The 25,888-nt window shown below is 31.9% G+C and overlaps 1 protein-coding gene across 2 annotated transcripts; it reads left to right on the forward strand.

The window, feature by feature from the left end:
* Nucleotides 1-13,969: 13,969 nt before the first annotated feature.
* LOC122610086 (paired amphipathic helix protein Sin3-like 3) lies at nucleotides 13,970-24,834 on the forward strand. Of its 2 annotated transcripts, XM_043783075.1 has the most exons (21): nucleotides 14,007-14,185; nucleotides 14,299-14,374; nucleotides 15,218-15,373; nucleotides 15,459-15,645; nucleotides 15,732-15,830; nucleotides 15,940-16,065; nucleotides 16,307-16,553; nucleotides 16,631-16,767; nucleotides 17,100-17,175; nucleotides 17,477-17,598; nucleotides 17,683-17,837; nucleotides 18,030-18,154; nucleotides 18,976-19,230; nucleotides 19,319-20,259; nucleotides 20,347-20,441; nucleotides 20,556-20,694; nucleotides 20,794-20,946; nucleotides 21,328-21,503; nucleotides 22,693-22,804; nucleotides 23,339-23,522; nucleotides 24,453-24,834. In XM_043783075.1, exons 2-20 carry the CDS (start codon nucleotides 14,301-14,303, stop codon nucleotides 23,516-23,518), a joined length of 3,555 nt encoding a protein of 1,184 aa, XP_043639010.1. In that variant the 5' UTR covers nucleotides 14,007-14,185; nucleotides 14,299-14,300; the 3' UTR covers nucleotides 23,519-23,522; nucleotides 24,453-24,834. The 2 variants fall into 2 exon arrangements, with proteins under 2 accessions (XP_043639011.1, XP_043639010.1); XM_043783076.1 differs by lacking the exons at nucleotides 21,328-21,503; nucleotides 23,339-23,522; nucleotides 24,453-24,834 and having other exon boundaries at nucleotides 13,970-14,185; nucleotides 22,693-22,782.
* Nucleotides 24,835-25,888: the final 1,054 nt, after the last annotated feature.

Consider the following 25,888-nt stretch of genomic DNA (forward strand, 5'->3'; position numbering starts at 1 on the left):
TTTGTGTGACTTTACTTTTACGGAATATATACCTTTTATTTCTTTGTTAAGTATAAATTTTATTATAATTAAAGTGTTTGTTTACCTCAAATGTGGTGTATTATTAATAAAGATATTAATGACAATGAAAATATTTCAAAGACGTTTTATCATACATTTAACAATATATACTAATTGGGTTATTTCCGTCTTACACCGAATAAAACGACCGACATATAGAAGCTAAATTGTTTTGATTAAATGAAGATGGGTATTATTTAAAATCAAGAAGTCATCAGTATATATCTTTTCTTCTTAAACTTAACCTGTTACATTAAAATTTAGTTTATTGGTATCATGTTAGCATTACATTTTTAGTTAGGGAAATGCTAAACATACAAACAAATCACAAACATCAATTATAAACTGAGTTGTCAAATATTGTGTACCAATTAAAATAATGTCTATTTTCTCTTTCATACTCTCCTCTTCCTTTGAATTTTATTGGTGACACCTAGATTTGTAAAGTTTTATTTGTAATTTATTTGTACGTAACTCTAGCATCACTCTTTTAGTTATTATATTTGATCTATTCTTCTTAACCAACCTTTATAAAAACCTCATCGGCTAATTTGAGCTTATCCTTATTGTTAACACTTATATTAAAATCTAAATTTATTAACACATCATTATTCATATTAATATTAACAAAACAAAAATAAATCAAAACACATAAAACTAAAACATATCATATACGTCTTTGAATCGTACATAGACCAAATCAGATGTCATATGTCGTATATATTTAAAGATTTTTGCATTTTTACACTTATAAAATTGTACATCTTTGTTACGTTATAAAGCACTTAAAGAATTTCGTATTTTTACACTTATAAAAATGGGTATTTTCTTTCGTTAAATTATATGTAAATGATATTATTTTACATGTAAAAACATAATAAAAGGTTTATATAAGAAATTTTCTTATTAAAAACATATAAAATTACGTATAACTTGATTTGTTTATATATGAACAGATTTGTTCATATATACCATTTACATACGAACATATTAAACTATCTAACTAATAATATAAAGATTCATATGATTTCCCATTCAGATAACTTTTACATAAATCTTTTCAGGTCCTTACATTACTATCATTGTTATAAAATATTTTTTGTTATAACATATGGTGTAACATTTATTATTTATCTATGTTTATATCTATAGGTTTATGTCCCTTATTATTATATACGTGTACTATGGATATAGACGTTGATGATTGCTTATTGAATAAGAAGACGCGTGAAGAGAAGTACAAAAATATAAAATTGAATAACTTCAATGATGACCAATTAAAAGAAAAAGGAGAAAAATGTGTAATGAGATGATGGGTGACATCGTGCCCACTTTGCAAACATGCCTCCTCTAGTTTCGGGTCAAATTGCCAGTATCGACGTATCAAAATCCAAAACTAAAACTACTCTCAAATGAAACGAGGACATTATTAAATCTCTCCCGTTTAAAAGAAAATACTTTACTAAATGTCGTTATCTTTTCCGTTATTACTGTTATATTATCATTTTTTACCGAAATATTAATACCATTAAATTATTGAGATGAAATTTAAAACTCTTGGGTCTTGACTCTTGAGTCTTGACCATATTTATACTGTATGTGTCTAAATTACGATGATAGTTCAAATATAACTATAGCTATTATTAAAAAACCATATTCATGATTTATTTTCTTTTCTTATAGTATATACAAAATCAATTAGTAAACAAGAAACGTCGATCAAATATGCTGTTTCACTATGTTTTTGTATCATGTTTTGACAATTTGTACTCATGCTGAAGGAACATAGCTGTTTTCCACACTAAATTATTCTAATAGTGACATTTGCGGGCATTTGATGATTGATTAATGATTATGCTTTATTTTATTTGTTTAATTAATAAAAATACTCACATAAAAAAATACAAAAACACAATATTATTAACTTCGTTACAAAGATGGTGGTGTCTGACGGCCCGATACATTATTGTTTGTCATTATCTCTAAAACCACATCAATCAATTTTAAGCAGCATTATTTACATAAATAAATCAATTTTACTATACGCGGCCATTTTATTATCAGCATTACACATACATAAATGATACAAAAATGAAAATCGCATGCCAAGTCTGAATTATACAAGACCGCCCCGGTTGAACCCAAAATCTATATTTAACTTCGAACCTTCTTATTCTCTCACCCATTATCCTGTGTTTTCATTTTTCCTACCTTTTATATCTTTAATATATATAATAATTGTCAATTTGCTTTTAAATTTCAATTTAAATAATCAAAATTGAAATTAAAAGTAGATTTTTAAATTAATTTGCTTTTTATTTTTTATGATTGGTCAAACCGATTTTCTACAATTTAGTATATTGTTTGATTTAAGAAGAGAAAATGTCACAAATGGTCCATGTGGTTGTTGGTATTCGTATTTTGCCCCTTGTGTTTTTTTTCCGTTACAAACAGTCCCTTGGTTTTTCATTTTCATTGTCAACAGTCTCTCGTACTAACTTCTGTTAGTTTTAGCCGTTAAACCCCTCATGTGCATACCACGTGAGGAGCATTTTGGTCCATTTCATAATCACATTGACTATTTGTGATAAACACATAGCATTTTTCAATTAATTAATGATGAATGATGATATATATAAGGAGTTATATGCATCTGTATCTATAGTATAAGTTTATATATGTATCATAATCTATACTTTTTGAGTTCTGATCTAAAAAGCCTTTAAGGATAACACATTCATTGTGTATCTGTGAGGGGAAATATTAATGAAAAAGTTATAAAAAAAAAAAAAAAAAAACAAATTAATAGTTTTGAAAAGATTGATTAAGGAGGTGAGGATCAAGAGCAGATTTTCTAACTGTTTGTTTGTTGGTCATCTCAAAGGTAGGTTTTTTTTTATTACTCACTTTATTCAATTGATTTCTTTCCTTTTTTTCTTCCGATCCAATTTTTCCAATGCCATTTGTTTTTTTTCATATGTTGTATTCTTAATCCATTAATTATAAAAAGTTAAAGATTAACAACATCAACGATTGTATGCATGATCCAAAAAGCCTTTATATATCCCACATAGTAATCAATTTTTGGTGGATTGTTTAATATAGAATTTCTGTTGTGTTTTATTTTCTAAATAAATAATGATAATAATAATAAATTGTGGGTAGTTCAAGAATGATAGAAACTAAAGGACCCTCTGATATATATGAGCTAAAGTTATAAGCTTTTTATTTAAATAAATAAAACATTGATGTGTATTGTCATAGATCTAATGTGCATCTTTTATTTTATTTGTTATATTTTATTTTATCTATTTTCATCACTAGTTCTTGAAATTGAATACTATTTTAAAATTAATAATGTTTCCCCCTGCATAATCTGAAGTTGCAATATTTGTTCATTTGACGATGATTTTTTACTATAAAGTATTATTAATGAGAATAAATTATTGGTGATGACAGAAAATATGATCATTGTCGCATTTTTTTTATTTAAATATGTATATGTATATGTATTTGTATAATTATTTGTATAATTTATATTTATCAGTATGTATGTATCTTTGATATGAAATGGAATTTTAATTACTTATTGAGATTATAATTTTCTAGATAAATAAAAAGTATGACTGTAATGAATTTGTTAAACATGGATTCAGAATATTTTGTGTTAGATGTTCTTGAACAGAGAAGAAGAAAACATGATGAAGAAGAAGATGGGTTAGAGAGAGAAGTAGTGAGAGGCTCATTATGATGTGAAAGGACTGAAATATCCCCATGTGCATTGCACATGAAGGGTTTAACTGTTAAAATTAATAAAAGTTAGTGGGAGGGGTTGTTGGTAATGAAAACCTAAAGGACTGATTTTAATAAATAAATAAAAAAGCATAGGTGACAAAATGTGAATACCGACAACCACATGGACTATTTGTGACATTTTCTCATTTAAGAATTATTGATTTTCAAATCAGACCAAGTAAAAAAAAACATAATCTATATCTATATTTATACTATTATATAAAGTAAAATTTTCCTTTCCTAAGAATAACTAAATATGTCAAATTTGTCCTTTTATCTTTGCTTTACCACATTGGATTCCACAAAATACTTTTAATAAAATTAAATTACGATATTCACTTCTCAACCACTAAAATAACTATGTAAGGACCCGTTTTTTTTTTTAATCATTAGGTACTAAGTATATTAAATGAAGAATGCGTTAAGAATGTCTATATGTATTAAGTAAAATATAAGTAATTTACGGTTATCTTTGTTTATTAAGTCTAAAAAAAACATAAAATTTGAATGAATAGTTAAGTTCTTAACTATTAAATTTATTAAGTAAAAAAGAAACAAGTCCTAAGTCTTTTTTTAAGAGTCAAGTACTACATTTACACCAAATCTATTCTACCTATGCCAAAGCTTGAACATTAGTTTTCTCCCCAATCACAAACCACTACCAGTAGCCACCTCTACCACCCTTCGCCGTTACCACCATCACGACGAAAATGTGCAAGCATCTGTGTAGTTGATATTTAAAAATGAAGATTTTTAGAATAACAACAAATGTTTACAAACAAATTTATGAAACTCGTGTGGATCAATCAAATAAAAAGAAATAAAAGGAAAAAAAATATTGGTTTTAATTGGTTTACATGAATTAATAAATTATGTTTGTAAATATTTACTTGTTTTATAGAAAAACTACAATCATAAAAATTTAGATCATTTTGATATTAGCTAAAAAGAAAAAAATAACAGGGGACAAACAAAATAACAAGGGACATGTAATGACATGGTGTCAAAGTTGGTCTATAATGACTTGCAAACCATCACCTAATAACAAACTCATTCGTGTTGGCAATTCTGATTTGAAATTATTCGTTGGTTTTCACTGGTCCAACAACTTTATACCAAGAAACTCAACTTGTGTATGCATTTCAATAAATAGAAGACATTACTTTTAAAATTGTTATAAATATTATTTTGAACTTTATATAGATTAGATGAACTTTACCACATGTTACATTTACAATATGCTTAAAACCTTTTAACTTAAAAAGGATGCAAACGCGAAACGAATAAGATTGGTTTATTATAATTTATGAAAAAAATACATATATATTTTATAAAATCATGTATACGTTAAGTTAATTTTGACTTCAATTTTAAACTTTAAAGGAAAACCCAAAGTTTGTCATGAATGTACGTTGTGTTTTGAGTTTTAATTCTGTTAAGTAACTAGATTATAACCCGTGTAAAACGCAGGAGAAATACATAAAGAAATATTTATTTAGTTGAAAGTTTCATACTTATTTAAGTTGGGGGACTGAAAATATATAAAACTAAATGTTTAGTCAACGATGATGTCATCAATGTTGATCCAAGGGTAGATATTAAATATGTCGAATATCAATATATGTAACACCCGTGACATTTGATTATATTGACCTTAATTGACTTTTGTTGAATATGTAAATTATTTGTAAATCTAATTGGAATATCGGTACTTGGAAACTTATGTTATTAATGAAAGTCGAGTTGCTTTTGTGATCTATATTGTAATTGACATTTGACGATACTTTAGCATTTACGTGTTTGGACGGGGTATCTTTTGATAACTAGCTAGTGTTTAGTGGTGCAAGAGTTGTGGGTGTGGGTGTAAACCCTTCCCACCTCTCATTCATTTCCTTATCTCTTATTCTTATACACACACACACACACATACACACACACCTTTCTTTCTCAATCTCAAGAACACACACAAAACACACACTAATCATTTCTCCTCATAAATTTCGGATCTAAGGCTCTAGTAAACATCAAAGTTTTAGAAATTTGTTAAATATCATTTTCTTATCTTCAAACTTCAAGTACTTTGGGTTAAATCAAGTGTTATTCACCTTTAAAGCTTCAAATCCGAATTTGAAGTTCCGGGTTGTTTTGGTAAGTGATTCTTAGCTCAAAATCATCATTATATGTTGCTTATTATGTTCCTTGGTCGAGTCTAAACATCTTTGGTCTTGTTGGTTGTCAAAAACGAATTTTGGGTTTTTAGGGTTTTGGGTTGGATTTTGGTGATTTAATATTAGATTGATGAAATGGAAGAGTTTTGATGATGGGTTTTGTTCAAATTATGTTAGTAACATGTTTTGTAGCTTCAAAATGGTCCCAAATTGGTCAAAAAAGAGTTTGGGGTCGATTTGGAGGTGCTTGGGGGTGTTTGGGTTCGTATTTCTTGATTTTGGGCATAATTGGTCGAATTTGTTCAGTAACCAGCGTAAGTTACGCCAATTGGGCCGTAATTTACCCCCCTCTGGAAAGTGAAAAACCCTCCTTTACGCCCCAACTCCTTGTTTACGCCAAAAACGTGCAGAAACGGCTTGTTTCCAAGCCACCGTAACTTACGGTGTTCTTGGGCGTAATTTACAGTAGGCCAAATTAGGCTACCGTAAGGTATGGTGGCAACCACCGTAACTTATGGTGCTCTCTAAAGTGGGTTTTCTTGTTTTGTCTTCGTTTGAGCTTGTTGATCTTCCATGGTCGTTGGGTCGAGTCGTGCCTTCTTGTACACCTTCATTTGGGTCCATTAGTGTCATATATGAGTCTCTAGAGTTGTTCAAGGGTTGAGGTCATTCCTAGGGTTCTAAGTGTTGACGTTGGCTTGTATTTGTGATATATATTGATAGGTTGTGGACGTGTGATGATCATTGGACCTACCTAGCTTGATACTAACTTGTTGTTTCTAAACCAAGGTGAGTTTCGTAACTCTCCACTCAATTGAGATTCGGGTTGAAAAGTGTACACATACGTGCTTGTTTGATTGTTTGGTCGATTTGATTGACGGCTTATTAATTGATTGTTTGATTGATTGTTGATTGATGAATAGTTTTGATTGATTGTTGGATTGATGGATGGTTTTGATTGATTGTTTAATGGTTTACGCATATGATTGTGATATTGTGATTATTTAGGATAGTCGTACATACAAGGAAGTCGCTTATGCCTTCAAAGGGTTTTAGATGTGGTGGGAAGGTTGCAGGTGACCCTATATATAAGCATCTATGACTCGTTGAAAGTAGAACCCTCCGAAGTGTATGTACATTTTGTTTTGGTTGTTGGTTGAATGTTTGATTCGTGGTTGGAATTGGGGAGATCGATTTATGGGATTCGGTTGGTGGGCTGTGATGGGATTGGAATGCCACAACGGTCATTGGTATGACATGTCATTGGGATGACACGTGGACACGCTATTTGTGTCGGATGCACACAGACTCTGAGTATATAGACGTATATACATCAACGATTTGACATGCCACAACGGTCATTGGTATGACACGTCATTGGGATGACACGTGGACTCTATTTGTGCAGGACACACACAGACCCCAAGTATGTAGTCACACATACTTGCATTTGATGATTGTTGAGACACATACATGATATACATTCATACATTGCTTGGTTATGTCTTACGCACTTATACTTTATGCATCCTTATTGTTTCGCATACTCATTGATGTTAACATTACTTATACATACATGTGACCCGCGTCTCTCGTCATTGTTGATACATTATGGCTTGTTATGTAACGAGGTTTACTCTCGGTTTACCTATCTTGGTTGACTTTGTGCCTTATAAAGGCTACCTGTAAGACATTACTTACTTTTCCTTATACATATTGTGATTATTGATGATGGTTTCTTGTGAACCATTACTACGAACTCACCAACCTAGTGTTGACTTTATTTAGTACATTTTTCAGGTAATCAAGTGAATCAAAGACGTGTTGGTTGATTATTGTTTTTACTCGGGCTTAGACTTACGTGGATCCGTGATTCATTTGCCCTTTTATGGTTTCATGTTCTTTATGTATATTGTACCTTGTATGTTTGATGTTGGATTCACCGAATCCCTTTTATTCATATAGTTCATGTTCTACGATAATTTCATGCATACCGCATACGTTATATATTTTCAGTAATATTCTGAGCCTAGCTTAGGGTGTTACAATAGAGGGTTTTAATTTATTCAATTTGAATTAAAAGTTTCTCTTTTAATATATATAAAAGATATATATGCCTTTCTTATAAAATGAAATTTAGTTTTATTATGTTTCATGAAAGAAAAAGAGAGTTTTTAATTAGAAAACTTTTACTAATGAGTTTTTTTCTTAAGTTAAATGCCACAGATTAAGTAAAGAAAGAAAGGAATTTTTCAGTGTTGTCGGGTTTTGAGTCTTAATACCTCGACAGTGTATGAGGAGATTAAGATGTAGGCAGATCTTACCTCTACTTAGGTAAAAAGGCCACTTCAATTTTCTACCTAATTAAATAGTAAAAAAGACTCTCAAACCTTTGCATGAGACGAATATTAAACTCATGACTTCTGTTTTCAAAGGGCATGATATTTATCATTGATCTAACCATACGGCTTATAAATGCTATATACTAGTGTAATACATTTATTTAGATCAAACATCTAGTGAGATTATTTTAAAATAAATTTGAAAAATATAAACTGTTGATGAAAGACAGAAATAGGTAAATTATGATATATTTTTTTTTCCAACTCAAAGTTAGACATTGATCATATTGTCTACTGGTCAATAAGAAGCTTTTTAGTTTTTAGTATTCGTTTCTTTCATTCACTGTATACTAACAACTAAACTTAATATTAGCACTGGGCAATAGACATAATGTACACAACCTTATCTTTTACAAGCAACTATGAGTAAAATACTACATTTTTCTTTACTCATTCTATGTTTCTCTATTGGCAAATGAATGACAGTCGTTTCGAACTTTCGATGCTTTGACATAATTCATTATTGCGGAACTTTTATTCGTTATTTTGAGGTGGTTGCCTTGACATAATTCATTTGTCACTATTCATTCATGGCACTTTAATCAATTTATTATATGGTTATTTTAATTTAATATCACGTATTAAATAATAGCATATAGTTTTATACATTTTTACTCCGTATTTTATTATGTTTCTTGTACACTATTTGTTTAACATGGTGGCGTTTTTGTAAGTAATCAGTTAGACTATGAGAAGCAAAACTTCTCATATTTTCCCTTTATGACGGCATCTCATGTCATGTGACATCTTAATCGTCATGAAGCTTTTCCTCTTATCTATTTGGAGCAAGGCCTTAAAAAATAGAAGCCCCTCCTTTATTTTTTTTTAATTAATTTTCATTTTGTCTTTTATGTTTGACTTTTTTTGGGGGGTATGGGGTAGTGAGCCAACGACTCTTTTTCTTCTTCAAATGGAGCGTCCATTTTTACACGCCCTCCACATTTTTTTTACATAAAACACCCCTTGGGGCAATGTTACAGGCGTTCCGGAGCAAAAAAAGTGAAAAAAAACATGTCTTGCTCCGGATAGTCTTATGTTTGTTAATGACAAATATTAAGCAAGTCAGAACCGCAACAAAGGACGAGTTAATTAATTTTTTTCTTGTCTAGTATTATACTTAAAGATAAGATATAATATGATATAAAATATAATTTGATTTATCGTTATCTTAGTTATATACATCATACGCGAAAACTGATACTAGTATGTTTCTTATGTACCAATTTTCCTTATCCAAAAAATAGATATATTAAAAGTTAAAACGGGATGAATTTCTTTAACTTTTTTTTTTGGTAATTGTTGTATAGTCGTATAGATACGGCATATATCATGGAGTACATCAAATAGAGAAGCTAATTTTTATTTCAAATTGAGGACAACCTATATTTCATCACTTTTTCTTATCAATGCGTGTGGTGTGGTGTCTAGACTCTTTGGCATGTGCTCTTATGTCGAAGAATATTTCGAGTTATTTTACTTTTGTTGCTAATAAAATTAATTCTTTGTCTTCCCTTTGTTTTATTGAACAAAGTCCTCCTATTGCCTAATTGTTTATTCAATTTCAATTAATTTTAAAACAGTGCCGTGGGATTAAAACTTATGACATTTGGATGCTTTATAGTGACGAAGACAAATTAAATGCTACGAGATGTTTTACAGTACGAGGGATATGACTTTTCATTTCTTTGTTAACAAATATATAACAAGAGAAAAGTGAGTATGGAATTGTTATGCATTTAATTTGGGTAAAAAACCCCTTATATACCAATATTTTAATATTTTGAATTAATAGTATGTGAGGGTTTTTCACCCAACTTAAATGCTTAACAGTCTTATATTCCCTTCCCCATGTAAGAATCAAGAACTTACCTTTTTTTTTTTTAAACATTCAAAGGTATTTTATTATTAGAAAAGCACTAGCGAAAGGCTAGTATTACCATAAAAAAACCTCGCCTCCAAATAATATACAGTAAATATAGTAAAGTAATGGGATTTTTGTTTTTGTTTTCGGGTATATTAGTTATTTTATGAGTTAAAGTAAAAGTAGCTGGTTAGACAAATTTTTATTCCAGTATGTTGTCACGTCTTTGTACGGACTATTAATAATTTTTTCTCCTATTAGATATTGGGTGAGAGGGATCTAAAGCGTGAACCTAGTTAAAACAACATACTCTATACCATCCGTTGTGATATTTGATCCGTACCTAAAAAAAAACTATCTTACTCGAAGTCCCTTAATTATGACGAGTACTTATATGTGTCTTCATGTAACTCCGTAATTATGTATAACAAGATGTTTAAACTTCATACAATTAAAGGTGCTTATATATAAAAAGAATACATGATTTGTGTAGAAAATCAAGAAGTAAAAAGAAAGAGATTTAATTAATAAAATCCACTTTTAGGAGGATTTTAAACTTAAAGAATTAATCATTTTTTTTCTTAAAATATATGTTACTATTATAATTTCCCTATATCTTATCTTGAAGTGTCAACGTTACTCGTCCCATTTGTCGTTTTTGAAGACTAGAGTGGTGCCCGCGCGTTGCAACGGCGACGGTTTATAACGCTTTAGATACCGTAGCGGTTTATCGCGTTCAATTTACTTTCATGCGATGCGTCAATGCAGGATCTAACCATATATATCATTCTAAAAATAAGTCGCGTATTAGGTGCAAAAAATAATGAAGTGCAAACACTAACCATGAAAAATAACCACTTACAATTGTAAGGGAGGAGACCAAGGAACTAAAATTTTTTTTGTCAAAGATTAAAATTTAATATGAATATATAAAAAACATAATTAGTTTGTAATTTCGTGAGTTATAAAAAAGGTAATTATTGTTTAAATATTTTGTAATATAATTTATGACAATTAAGATGTTTTTTCTTATCCGTAACAATACCTCCAGTAATATTTTTAGAGTTAACGAGCATGGTACCCGCGCAATGGCGGCGGTAACGGCGACGACGGTATAGTGGGGTTGGTGATGCGTGGTGATGACATCGACAACTGGTGTCGAGTGGTGTAAGTTGATGTTAAGATAATAAAATTATTTTATAAGATAAGGACTTAAAATGTAAATCAGCAAGATAAGGGTTTATGATGTAAATTAATTCATTAAGGGCAAATTTGGTAATCTATAAAAACCCTTCCATTGTGGGGTGTTTATTAAGGACATTTTGCTAATTTCGCATGTGACATTTTGGTAACACTTTCCATTTTGAGGGGGGTGTATAATCTTTAATAAGGAGTATAAATGGGGATTTTATAACAATATGGGTTTTAGGTAATTGTGGGTTTTTTTATTAAGGGTAATTTTGGCTATTTAGGGATAAGGTGTGTGGAAATAGTTAAAATGTAGATGGTATATTAGGTAATTCAAAGATAGAAAGTTAAATGGGGGAGAGAGTAGTTTGTTTATATAGGTATTATAGATTATAGATATAGATATAGATGTACATTAGGCCGACTAAAAGAAATGGGTTATCGATTTGTAAAACTATTATATTCGTGACTGAAGAGCCCATGGGTGGTTTAAAGCCCAATGTTCTGATGACTAGACGGAACTAGACTTTAATTAGGCACATTTTGTAACATGAAGCCCATTTATGTCATTTCGTCTACCCTTACGGAATTTTGGGAACCATTTAAGTACTTCAAAGTAGTTTAGTGAATTTAGACTTCTTTCTTTAGTTTTATCATTAAAACTAGTTAAGATACCCCGGCGTTGCTCGGGGATGTAGTTTTTGTGTGTTTTTCGTGAGCTTTGTGTCCGCTGAAATGTCGAAACTAAAGTATACAGCATTACATAATACTTACCAGCAACATAGTATAGGGGATGGAGTTGTTTGGTCATTACTGCTAATTAAATTTACATGTCATATATTATTTTTGTTTCATAGCATTTTCATATTTATCTTTTGCCGTCGGTGTTACAAACGAAGATTAGTTTGTCGTTATTTATGTATGTATCTGTGTGTGCATTAGAAGTTGTACATGCAACACAAAAGTATGTATGGGGCAAGATGTATAAACCAAATAAAAGTTTGAGGTGACAAATTAAAAGTCCAAAATTTGGCTGCTGACACGTGTAAGCTATAGAAGCTTAACTATGAGAAACTAAGCTAACCAGAAACGTAACTAAGCCAACTAAATTTTACTATAGCATTTGAAATTTGAATTGTTATATATATAATGGTAAATAGTGCAAATTGTGAAGTTTATACGGTGTATGTTCGTAGCTTGTTTCATTTTGGTGCGTCTTTTTTGTTTTTCCTGCCTTTTGTTTTCATTAACATGTATGTGTGTGCTTGTGAGAATTGTGTACTTGTGTATATTTGACCATATGTGTTACAGAGTCATGTATTTAGTTGGTTTTGGCTTGTGTCCATTTTTTCTATATAGTTTTTGTAGTTTGCTCCTTTTAAACTTTTTTCTAATTGCATTTTAGATCTAATATTTTATTTAATATTTTTTTTTACCAATTATTTGGTACATTTGTAATAAGAAAACCTCGTGTGCATAGTTATGTCACACGAATTAGTCGTGTGAAATTGTGAATATGTAAATTTATAAATTTTTAAAAATTAATATTGAGATCAATTTTTAAAACAGACATAAAAAAATACCCCTCTATATGGTATATCACTATATCTAATCAACCCTAATCCTATTCATAACAATGTCATTATTGTTTATTTTTATTCATACCATAAACATGATTATACAAGTAGCTTCTAATCAAATGATAACAATAAAAGAATCTATACTCTTATTTATATCACTACATAAAATATCAATCCCATTTTGTTTTTTCAAATTACAAGTTTGATCTATCTATAATACCTTTTACGGATCAAACGATTATCACCCAACATATCTGATTTATCAAAAATACTCTTAAATGAACTAATTTATACGAGTAAGATACATACTTTAACTTTTAAAATAAAATTATCTTTTATAAATTAATTATTGTTACTTCAATGACCTGGAATATCCATTTCCGTCATCACAACTCCCTGCTACCATCATCACCCCGCATTGTCCAAGAATGAGACTAGTATTTAATGAATTTATCACATTTTATAAATTTTTTAACAAATTATACAAATATCATCATATATCATAACTATCCATTACATTTTTCACTGGACAATTTTATTCTCACCTCCTATATTTTTACCAAACTTACAGAAAAGGTTACCGGCTACACCGGTTTCCAGTCGCCCAGTTAAATTACTACGAGTACTACTAAAAATAAAGACACCAAAGTCATCACCATTGCCCTCGGTCTACGCTCTTTCTTCATTCTTACACACACTCTGTGTGTTGTATACATACAGTCTTTTATTTTATATTACTTATATATAATAATAATAATAATAATAATAATAATAATAATAATAATAATATTACCATTATATAATATTAATTAATTAATTATACACACATATAGAGCCTATGCGTACACAACTCTTGTATCTGTATCTGTATCTATACCTCTTATATCTATCTAGTCTTTAATTTGTATTTCCGCATTAATAAATACACCGTGTGCATTAATTCTCAAATACTATTATTATTATTATTATCATTTGATGTACACATATATACAGCTATGTATGTGTATGTATTTTGTATATTAAGAATTGGATGGTGAATTTTAATGAATTTGAAGCAAATTCTAAGAACGTGAAGATCAAGTGTTGGTTGCATTGCTAGATATATTTATATTCACAGTCATCTGTTACTAGGTCTTTATTTATTTTTATAATATAATTGTAATAAATTTATAAAATTTAATATATATGTGTGTGTGAGTGTGTAATTTTGTATTGGTTATTAATTGAAGTTTTGATTTTTAAAGGTATGAAGCGGTGCAGAGATGATGATGATGATGCTTATAGTAGTCCTCAACTCAAGCGGCCAGTGGTTTCTGAACTGTATGTATTTATATATGTATATTTTTTGTATGTTTTATTAAAGTGAATTTTTGATATAAGCTGTTAGTAGATAAATCATAAATGTAGCATCCTTGTCAGTGGTCAAATTTAATTGATAGAATCTATAGAAATTTAGGCTTACAGTGGTACTTTCCCCAATACTGTTTAAAGTTAGTTATAAAAGGTGATTAAACGGGGCTTAGTTACATGTTTGTCTACACCTGGACTTGAACGTACTCGCAAGTTCGTGGGCTAGGCCACATGCCTTTTGGTTTAGAATAGATTACCCGCTATTATGCTTATCGGGTAACTTGATAACCTAATTAGATAACTTAGAAGGTTGATGTGGCATGTTAACTGGCATTTTTGATGATTTGGCGTTCATACAGCAAGCCCGCATGGCATGTTTTAGCGGCGGTATCGCGGTATCGGTCACCGATTGTCAAAGTTTGAACTTTAATAAAATTCTGTATGAACAATAAATGCGTCTACTATAATGGTTATTTAGGTAAAAACATGTTGTTGTTTAAACACTCTTAACCCTAAAGTTGATTTTAGACACAGTTTGAAATTTGCAGTGGTAAGTCTTTGGATTAGCCATTGGTTTATTCGTCAAGTTTTTACATTTAAGGTAACTGATGACTTAGATATAACAGAAGTGATGATACATAATGGTGATTGTAACATGTCAGTAACAAGTAAAATCAGGACTTTTATGATATATTTTTTTCTAGTCTAGGGTTAAACACTAGAGGTGAGTTGGGATATTTCGATGTTGTAGTAGCTTCTGTTTTTTTGGTTGTTGAATGTTTTGATTTGTTCAATTTTTCTTTTACAATGAAGCTCCGGGCATTGTCAGAAGATGGACAAAGGTAGCTCTCGAAAGTTGACAACTAAGGATGCCCTTAAATACCTTGATAAAGTTAAAGATATATTTCGCGACGAAAAGGACAAATATGATGAGTTTCTTAAAGTCATGAAAGATTTCAAGGCGCAAAGGTTTGGCTGAGGTGTTGCTTCATTCAGTTTTTGTGCTTTATTGGTTTGGAAACATGTTCCTGATTGTAGTTACTATATTCTTTAGAATAAAGACCACAGGTGTCATAGCAAGGGTGAAGGATTTGTTTGAAGGGCATCCGGAACTAATTTTGGGTTTCAATCCCTTTCTGCCAAAGGGATTTGAGATCACCCTCCCGCGAGTGGATGATCAAGATCAAATAAAGAAGCCTTTGGAATATAAAGAAGCTGTTCTATTTGTAAACAAAATAAAGGTTATAACAACATCAAATGTGGTTAGAAATGGTAACCTTAAATTCCATTTTTTAAAAGTATCTTCTAACAAGATTATTACATGCAGATGAGATTTCAAGGACAAGACCATGTGTACAAATATTTTCTTGATACTTTGAGTAAGTATAGCAAAGAAAATAAATCCATCAAGGAAGTTCATCAAGAGGTTTGTCATTAAGACTGTTAAATATATGCCATGTACATGCTATAGTGATATCTTTCTTATGTATTGTGTTGGTACTTAATTTGTACTTATCATTGCTATCCTCCTTTAGATTGGTGCTCTTCTTAATGATCAGCAAGACCTGCTCAAGGAGTTCATCAATTTTTTTCCTGATTCTTCTTCGGTAGCAGGATCTAATAATTCTGGTCACTCCAGTAGCAACCATAACTCTGAAAAGGTAACTAATCCAAATTGTTAGTTGAACATAGATGCAAATATTCCCGATCAATCTGATATTGGTTATCCTAGTGAAGTAATGATTCATTTACTTGCATATGTTCACATTCGCAAAACTATTCATCGCCGATACTCATAATTGGGATTTTCCCTATCCCAGCTCTGTTTTGTGAGTGAATTTTTCATTTGATCACTGATCTGTTCATCATAAGTAAAGAAATACTTTTGGTATTCATTGCCAGATTGCTATTGGTTCTCATACTGAAGGCAAGGTCAGTGTTGATCGGCCTGATTCAGATCATGAGAAAGGATGTATTGTGGTTGATAAAGAGCATAGGAGGAATGATGAGAAAGAAACAGACACATCGGAAGAGACAGAACTCAGAGAAAATCATCTAGATGATAAAGATTCTGATGGAATTAATCGTTTTACCCAGCATGAACATGTTCATACTCTTGAGGATTCTCTAGCTGAACTATTTCATCAAGGTATCTTCTAATTCAATTAAAGAATGAAACCATGCAATTATTTCCCGCCCTTAATTATAAATTTTCATGTTCGGAAGATGTGCATGGCCAAATGCTTTGTCTACGTGAGAAGGTCAAGGAAAGATTGAGTAACTCAGAAGATTACCAGACCTTTTTGAAGTGCATTGCTCAGTACTGCACAGAAAATATAACCAGATCACAACTGCAATCGCAGGTAAACTTCTGTAGACAAAATTTAATCTGTACATTGCCCCTATTGCCATTCAGTGAGTTTATCCTAAAACTGGCCACTTTTGTTCCTTATACATGCTGCAACTTGTCTTTACTTAAATAAGGTCCATATATTAGGATTTATTTGTGTAAATGACTCTTGATAAGTATATAGAGATAAATGTTAATATCATTCATTCAGAGTGATATGCAGTATTTGACTATATATATGCTTAAATTGACAGTAGATTACTTCTACTGCGTGACCTCTTTGTGTGGCATAAGTAGATTTTCTGGACAAGTTTGGTAAATTAAAGAAACTTCTATTTTTGTTAGGTAAATGATTTGCTTGGAGCATATGCGGATCTTGTGGAAGAAGTCAATGAGTTTATAGATCGCAGTGAAATGACAAGTAATTGCTGCTAGATGTTTTTATTTACCTGCCTAATAAGATTCACTTTTCCTCTGTGATATACAACATTTAAAATCTATTAATGTGTGATGACTCTATCTCTATGAGTAAATGTACATGTAAACTCATGCTCAATGCTTATTTTATATGAATGTCCTCTAATATCATTTAAGAGGTTCATTCCTAAGCAATAGGGTTTTTGTTCATTTTCTCATGTCTCCCTAGCATGATTTTGACTTCACAAAATTTTTATATATTCACAGAGATGTAATGGTACTATATGTTGTGTTGCTTGTTACAGGATCTGGACCTAAACCATCTTCACTTTCCATCAGGGAAAAGTATCTTTCTAAATCGATTCAAGAACTTGACCTTTCTGACTGTGAAAGCTGCACTCCAAGTTACCGGCTTCTGCCAAAAAATGTAGAAATTTTTACATTAACCGTGTTTCGTTTTTGCACTTTAATTGGGTTCTTTTTATCTAAAATCGGCTTTTTTTTGATACAGTATCCAATTCAGTCAGCAAGTCAAAAAACAAAGATTGGATTTGAGGTTTTGAATGATCACTGGGTTTCTGTTACTTCTGGAAGCGAGGATTATTCTTTCAAACACATGCGTAAGAACCAGTATGAAGAGAGTTTATTTCGATGTGAAGATGACAGGTTGGGATTTTCTTTGAAATATAAAGTTACTAAATCTGAACTTTGTCATGTTTCCATATGGCATGTTGACAGATTAAGAATAACTCCTTTACACTACCAAGGATTTCTAGACTTCATTATTAGTTGCTATAACCTTTACAAGAGATATATTTTTTTTAGAAGGTTGATTGGTTGATGTTTATTTTATTTCAGATTTGAATTGGACATGTTAATAGAAACCGTGAATGTAACAGCCAAACGTGTGGAAGAATTGCTGGACAGGATCAACGATAACTCCACCAAGACAGACAATGTGGTTCATATTGAAGACTTCACAGGTGAGAACGGATTACTGACCTTTAGAGGTGGCAAAATTGGCAAGGGGGCAGGTTGGTTAACTGATCACGACGGAAATTTTGGTACTTTTAGTCGAAAGTTCTAGTTTGTTATAAATAGTTGGTGTGTCAAATATGATTACAAACACTAGGTGGATGCCCAGCATTGTGTTTCGATAATTGTTTATTTGGTTATTGCGGTTTCAAGTCGTAGATAATCAGTTTATAGTGTTGGGTATAGTGAAACGGGCTCTGATGACTATTTAGCGGTCAAATAATCAGTTTTGGAGTAGCTGCAACGAAAAGGGCCATTTAATATGTAAGTTTGTGACTAATCAAAGTTTGCTGAACACTTAACAACTGTCAACTGATCATCTGATATCAACTTTAAGCAGCAGAAGCACATTCAGACACTATCTATTGGAGCCTTTTTGTTGCATCTCATTACCTGATTATTTAATATGACAGTGAATTTATAGTGCTACGACAAACACCACTTATATTATCATGGTAAATGATTTAACTTTTTAAATAGAATGAATTATGAGGTTTGTAAGTATGTGTGGATCTATTAGTTGCCTTTCAAAAGATAAAAAAAATAACAAATTAACACTTTGGGCTACATATTAACCATTTAAGCTGCTTGGTCCAGTTGACCCATTTGATTCATTTTTCTTACCCGTTTGACCCATGAGATATTGATTATAGGCGAAATGATCCATTCGTAAGTAAATGAGCTGACATTGCCACCTCCAAATTGACTAAAATCGACTCCCAGTACATCTTATTTATAGCCTTGCTCACTGATTACCTCTATGGCTCAGCTATAAATTTGAAATGCATTGGACGTTTATATGGTGATCATGGGCTTGATGTGATGGATGTATTAAGGAAGAACGCATCTCTTGCGTTGCCAGTAATACTAACCCGTCTTAAACAGAAACAAGAAGAGTGGCTGAGGTGTCGTGCTGATACTAAAAAGGCTTGGGCAGAAATTTATGCGAAAAATTATCACAAGTCACTTGATCACCGTAGCTTCTATTTCAAGCAGCAGGATTCAAAGAGCTTGAGTGCTAAAGGTATTGTGTGTGAATGTGTGATCTTTTATATGCGTTAAAGCCGTGATCTTTCTCAAAGTATTTATTTAGCAATGTTAACATATTGCAGCTTTGTTGGCCGAAATAAAGGAAATCAGTGAAAATAAGTCTGTAGAGGATAACATTCGTCAGTGTATTGCTCCTGGAAAAAAACAAAACGCCATTCCACATCAGGAATATAAGTACTCGGATTTGGATATTCATGAAGACTTGTATCAGCTCATGAGTTATGTGGTATCACAAAGTGGTTCTCCTGACCAAATCGATAAAGCCATGAGGATTTGGATTACTTTTGTTGAACCTATGCTTGGTGTTCCTCCTAGGGTTTCATGTGTATCTGACCAAGATGCCACAAAAAGGAGCAGCCGTGCTTCTATAAGCGGCAGTACAGCTGTTAGGCGAAGTGACGGAAAACTTGCCAAGAATGGAGATGAAGTTTATACTGAAAAGTTAGGCTCTTCTAGAACTAGCCTGTTATATGTTAACAATGGTGTTAAAGAGAATGGTTTATCCAACACCAATGAACATAATTTGATTCCAAGCGTTTCAATTGCTAGCGACACTCACGTTAAGATAGAAAGAGAGACAACAGGAGAGTTATTGCCAAACAGAGATTCTAAAAAGGATAATTGTGCAGCGTATAGTGATCATGGTTCGGAGTCATCCCATAAGTCGAAAGAAATTATCATGACCAAAATTATGTATCAAAACAATCATCAGCAAGGTGGCTTAGAAAACAAAGCAGGTGTGAATACTTTTGAGAACGGTGATGATTCGGGAAGTGAATCCGATGATGTGGAGGATTTCTCTCCCGAAGAACATGATAACAATGGTGAGAGTGAAGGCGTAGTGGATGGGATGGGTGACGACACCTGTCCAGTTTCCGAACATTTTCTAAAAAGAATGAAACCACTTATGCTTCATGTTCCCGCAACATTGCACAGTAAAGCGAATAAATCTCGGGTCTTCTATGGAAATGATGACTTTTATGTTTTCTTCAGGCTTCATCAAGTAAATTCTACAATCTTGCACCCCAGCTTGTTGCGATAATTAGTTATTTTGTTTTTGTTTTTCATTGCTTATGTTATTAATTAACAGATATTGTACTCACGTCTGGAGGAGGCAAAGGAAAAGTCCTTGGTCGAAAGATGGAGGGGTTCAAATGATACAACACCTACCGATTCATATGCTAGGTGTTTTACCTATATATAATAATACATTTCTTTGTCTGTTTCCCCAAATTTTTAAGAGGCCATTTTGTAAACCTTTTTTTTTTTTTTTTTTTTTTATCTCCTTATGTAATGCAGATTCTTAGATCTACTCTATAGTTTTCTTGATGGTGCTATTGATAGCGCAAAATATGAGGATGAATGTCGGACTGTTCTTGGCACTTGGTCATTCCCTGTCTTCACATTGGACAAGTTAATAGACAAACTAACTAAACTGGTGATATGCTCATTTCTCTGTCTCTAGTGTTTTTTATTTAATATGCACCCGTGTTCTCAAATTTGACATCGAGTTTTTCATTCACAATGCCTTCCACAGCTACTATCCATCACAATGGATGATGTTAATAACAAGCTTCTCGATCTCTTTGCATATGAATGTTTAAGAAAGACGGAGAGATTTGTAGACGAACTCTATAATGCAAACGCGAGCGTGATTGTTAATGACTCGAAGATCTTCCGGTTTGAGTGTGTAAGTTGTTCTGTAGATCTCACTTGTTTTCTAGTTTAGTACCTTATATTAGAGGTGGAAACATGGGCCCGTCAGCTAACCACTAAAAATGGGGTTTTTTTCATGGCTTTGGGGACTTGAACCGAGTTGACGCAAAACACTCTTGTTCAAAAGTTGTAAAAAGCTATATGGGTCGCTTGTGTGTCAAGTATGGTTTAGAATTACATAATATATCATTCAGATTTTTGAATAGAATGGTTTGGGAGGCTCTATGCATTGAATATATCCTTTGGGCGAGTTTGATCATTTGACCCATATCCTTATTTCTTTAGAATCCGGTTGTACTGTTAGAGATAAAACGTAGTCCAAATCGATCCATTCACAAGTATTGTTTTGCTGCAGTCATCAATCCCAGAAACATGTCGACAAACCCAATTAACTATACAGATACTAAACTTCGGATATGAGAAGTCTGAACCATCAGCTTCTATGATGGACCCAAATTTTGCAGCATATCTAAGAACTCAACTTCTTTCAGTTGATTCTTTGAAAAAGAGGCACAGGATCTTCTTGAAGAGGTACATGCCTACATGGTTGTCATTGGGAGTTTTATGCATCAACCTTGTCTTAAACCTGCTAATAAACCATCCATAAGATGTTTGTTTTTGTTCGTTACACTCAATTAACTTCATGTCAACTACTTAGCCTCTGATATGATATGCTTCAAACTAATTTAAGCAAGCAAGCTTTACTTTCTTATTGACATGGGCGCAATTTAGGGCTGGTTTGTACCTGGGCGAATTTGAGTTTAAAATATTGTAATTCAATTTGGGTTATGTCCTCGTATAAATAAATCCGTGTAACCCATATAACCCAAAGTTAGACCCACAACAAAAAACCTATTGCACATTGTATTCTTTCAAAAAATGAGCAATGAACATTTGATTCATGCCACTGTACTTGTATGCAGTTGGACGTTGAAATCGACCAGACACTCTCATCTTCAAAACTGATACATGTCATGCTTATTCAAGAAAATTTTTAACTTCATCTAACTCATAAATAGATATTTGATACGAACCCATCCCATAATAGGCTCGCACCAAGCCATAAGCTCGGTGTAGAACTCACTCCAAAAGCTAGCTCAAAGAAGGAGGGGACACCATGACTTATAAACCACTACCAATCCCATACTTGGCCGAATCATATCAATACCCCACCCTTTGAAGAGCCAACGTCCTCGTTGGTCACGGTTTGCACCCTTCTCCTTGGGTCCAAGCCACCACTCCATAGGTCACCACTCTGAGTGTTTGGAACCTCATACGAACCCATCCCATAATAGGCTCGCACCATGCCATAAGCTCGGTGCAGAACTCACTCCCAAAAGCTAGCTCAAAGGAGAACAAAGAAGGAATCCATAAAAACTTAGGAGGGAACACCTTGACTTATAAACCAACAACCAATCCCATACTTGGCTGATGTGGAATCATATCAATATTGCAAATACAAGTGTCGGTTAATATATGCTGACTGTTTAAAAAGTTGTTGGTGTCAAGTTTATGCACAATGAATGTTATTTTTCAAATATTAAATACAATAAGTATGTCCTATAAGTGATCCTTTGACCAAAAAAGTTATATACCCTAACTCGAGTTTTAGAACTGACGGAGCAGCATATTCATAACCCAATTTCTATCGTTCATGTCTGCTGTGAATGCTAATTAGTTATTATGGAGGAAAACATGTTCTAAGCTCTCACATGCACAGGAATAAGGGGAAATATACTTGCGATGATGAGGACTTGGAAATGACTAAGGCCATGGAAGGATTTCATATCTTAAACGGGTTAGAGTTTAAGATAGCTGCCTTTACGCACAAGGTAAATCTTACTCCCTTGGGTCGTGGGAATTGCAATACTTTCTTTCTATTCAGAAGTCCATGGTAATTTCAAACTTCCATTTTCTGAAAAAGATCCAAAGTAAGGATCACTTATTTAGTTATTACCCATTTCATCGCTATAAATCAGTTTGGTCTACAATATTCTTCAAGTCATCTGAGAGAGAGTAATTTCGACTCATTTACTTATGACTTGGTTGATTTGGGGTATGTTTTATCTCTAGTCAGAAAGTAAAAAGTTAGCATAAAGGAACCATGTCAGGTTGGTAGAATGCATCCCAAAATGTATCTTTAATGCATTAAACCTGCTAGATATTCAGCAATTGGATGAACATTGAGATGATGTATTTGTTGTAATCATATTAAACATACTGATTGTCCATGAGATATAAAAAGATTTGAACTTAAAGTGTTTCATGTCAAGTTGTCAAACCAACCTGACCAGTGTCTACCTGCACAAACCTGCTTTGATCTGTTACCTAACTCATTCAAACTGTCCTCTCTGTTTGTTTGACAGATATACTATCTTATGGGCACATCAGATTCGTTGGTGCGAATTGGCAGAAAAAGATTCAAGACGCGCATGCTGTCTCATGAACGTGCTAATTCTTCAAATGGCCTCTCTCTTAGAGCGATGAAATTCCGTAACCTGTTGGTCTCTAGGATTCAATCCATGGAAATAAGACATGCAGTTTGATGAGGTAATTTCATTATTACGAATATATGAGTTGCAGAAAAGTAGTTGCCCAGTTTACTAATTTTCATAAAAACTCCCTACATGATTAACTTAACACAAAAAAGTCAATATTTATATCTTTCTTTCATATGTTCCCAATTGTTGGCTCTTATAAGGTTTTTATCACTGATTCTAAAATGTGATTAGTACAGTATAGGTTGGTTTCACCTTCCAAGTTACAGTAGTATATGTATATTTATCATATATTTATTAGTTAGGAGTAAGTTATCTTTGTTTCAGGATAATAATTGGCTTTAATCTTGATACTGGGAACATACGAAAACTGAAATATTGTGTTCAGAAGATTATCAATCAATACAAGTGAATAAATAAACATTGACTGAGTTTTTCTTAAACTACTAATTTAATAATAAAAGTAAGGTCAATCATACAGAAAATAACAAAACCATGACGCCTACATTTGGAAACTAAACTAGTATGCTTTGATGAGTAATTAGCACCACATATTATTTTGGGTTTTTTTTTATAGTTCTTTTATTTTAAATTTCACCATATCTGTAATCACTGTAAATGTTATCTCATTTTCACCTTTGTATGCTACACAAACTTGGGGTAAAAAAAATTCTAGTAATGGAAAACTGTTATCTTGTGCTCCTAGCTTTTAGCTGAACCATTGTTAAAGTAATGAATAAAAACGTTATAAAGTACTAACAGGGTGAATATTGTTTCGATTATTCATTTATTCCACTTTTAAATGTACTGAGTTTTTATACATCTTCTTTTACCTTTTCCTGAATTGGCCCAGACATTCCCTAACTTGTTGGAGTTGACTTTTAGTCCTCCTAAAACTACCGAGTTTATCTTAAAGTTATTATAAATTACATTCAGAAATCGTTATCTTCTTCTTCATCATCCTTTTCTTTAATTGGCACAGGTGCTGCAAACATGTTACAAAGGAAGTGTATGACAAAGTAACATCTTTCTAATCAAAGTGCTTCGTGGTTCTATTGGCCATTTAGTTTTTACGAGTCTGGAAAAGACTTTGAGGTATCATGCGGCAATTTTAAGCCTCTTCCTATGAATGGATCACAGTTATTTCCAACAATTAATCAATACATTAGTTTCTTCATAATTCAGTTTCCGAGACATTTTCAAAAATATGAAACTTGGCTATAAGTTAGAAAGACAATAGGGAACCTATGGCAGAGATTATTACTACAATCCTGTTTTCTTTTTTCTAAAGTATAGAGTAATGAAATGAAATTGTTGTTTCAACTACATTGAAGAGATTATTACTATATTCTGCCTTTTTTTTTCTTCTTCTGTAATCTGGAGTAATGAAATTGTGCCCCTCTGTACCAGTCACTCTTTAACAGATTTGCTGCATCTTTGAAGCTGTTGCAGATCCATGCCAGGAGTAGAATACGCCGACTCAAAATTATAACGATATCAAGTAAATAAAAATTAAATAATTAATGTAGTGTTAAATCCAAAAGTAATTTGCGGTTACCATAAGTTTGTTTTTTCTTTTAAAAAACGAGACAAAGTATCCACGCATTGCGGCGGTGAGATGGTGGGGGTGATAGGTCATAAAGTATGATAGATAATAGGAGGTGATAGGTTATAAAGTGTGATAGCCAAATGTCTTAGCTGTTTGTCTAAAGTATATCGAATGACATATCTAATGAAAGAACATGAAATTTTAAGAACACATATATAATTTTTATAATTTATTGATGTATAGTTTTTGAAATAGAAGATTTTGAATAAATTAGAAGAATAAAATGATTTATGGATGATAGTATAAAAATAAGTGGATGAAATTTTAAGAGAGAGAAAATGAATGGTTGAGATTTCTTTTAATGATATTATATGAATGTTAATGTTGAAAAGTTAGAAAGTTCAAAAGTGGATTTGTTTTATAATATAGCATAGATAAGACAAACTAAAACGGTACCTAGAACGTCAAATTAGAGCGTTAAGTTAGGAATGGTGGATAAAATTTAATGGGGTGTCATTTTGTATATTTGAAAGTCTTCTAAGGGAAGAGATTGAATATTTGATAGTAGAGACCATTTCTTAAGGGACAGTTTGGTTCATAAAATGTTTTTTTGAATGAATTGAAATCATTGAAATCTCTAAAAAAAATTGGAATTTGAAGGAAATTGGAATCTGAAAATTTTAATATTAATCTAATGTTTGATTGACAAAGTTACCCTTTGATTTTTATTATGTTTTTTTTTCATTAGATATTATTGTATACATCTCATCTAAATAATAATAATAATAAATATAAATATAAATAGTAAATATAGATAACATATATACCCACCGATGATAATTATGCACAGACTACCCATATTCACAACA

The sequence above is a fragment of the Erigeron canadensis genome, chromosome 8 (genome assembly GCF_010389155.1).
Source record: "Erigeron canadensis isolate Cc75 chromosome 8, C_canadensis_v1, whole genome shotgun sequence".
Classification (NCBI taxonomy): Eukaryota; Viridiplantae; Streptophyta; class Magnoliopsida; order Asterales; family Asteraceae; genus Erigeron; species Erigeron canadensis.

Bases quoted from the DNA above. Each gene is read 5' to 3' on its own strand.
- LOC122610086 (XM_043783075.1), top strand. From the start codon at position 14,301: ATGAAGCGGTGCAGAGATGATGATGATGATGCTTATAGTAGTCCTCAA. The intron at 16,554-16,630 runs GTATCTTCTAAT...CATGTTCGGAAG, and splicing joins AGCTGAACTATTTCATCAAG to ATGTGCATGGCCAAATGCTT. The intron at 22,805-23,338 runs GTAAATCTTACT...TTTGTTTGACAG, and splicing joins TAGCTGCCTTTACGCACAAG to ATATACTATCTTATGGGCAC.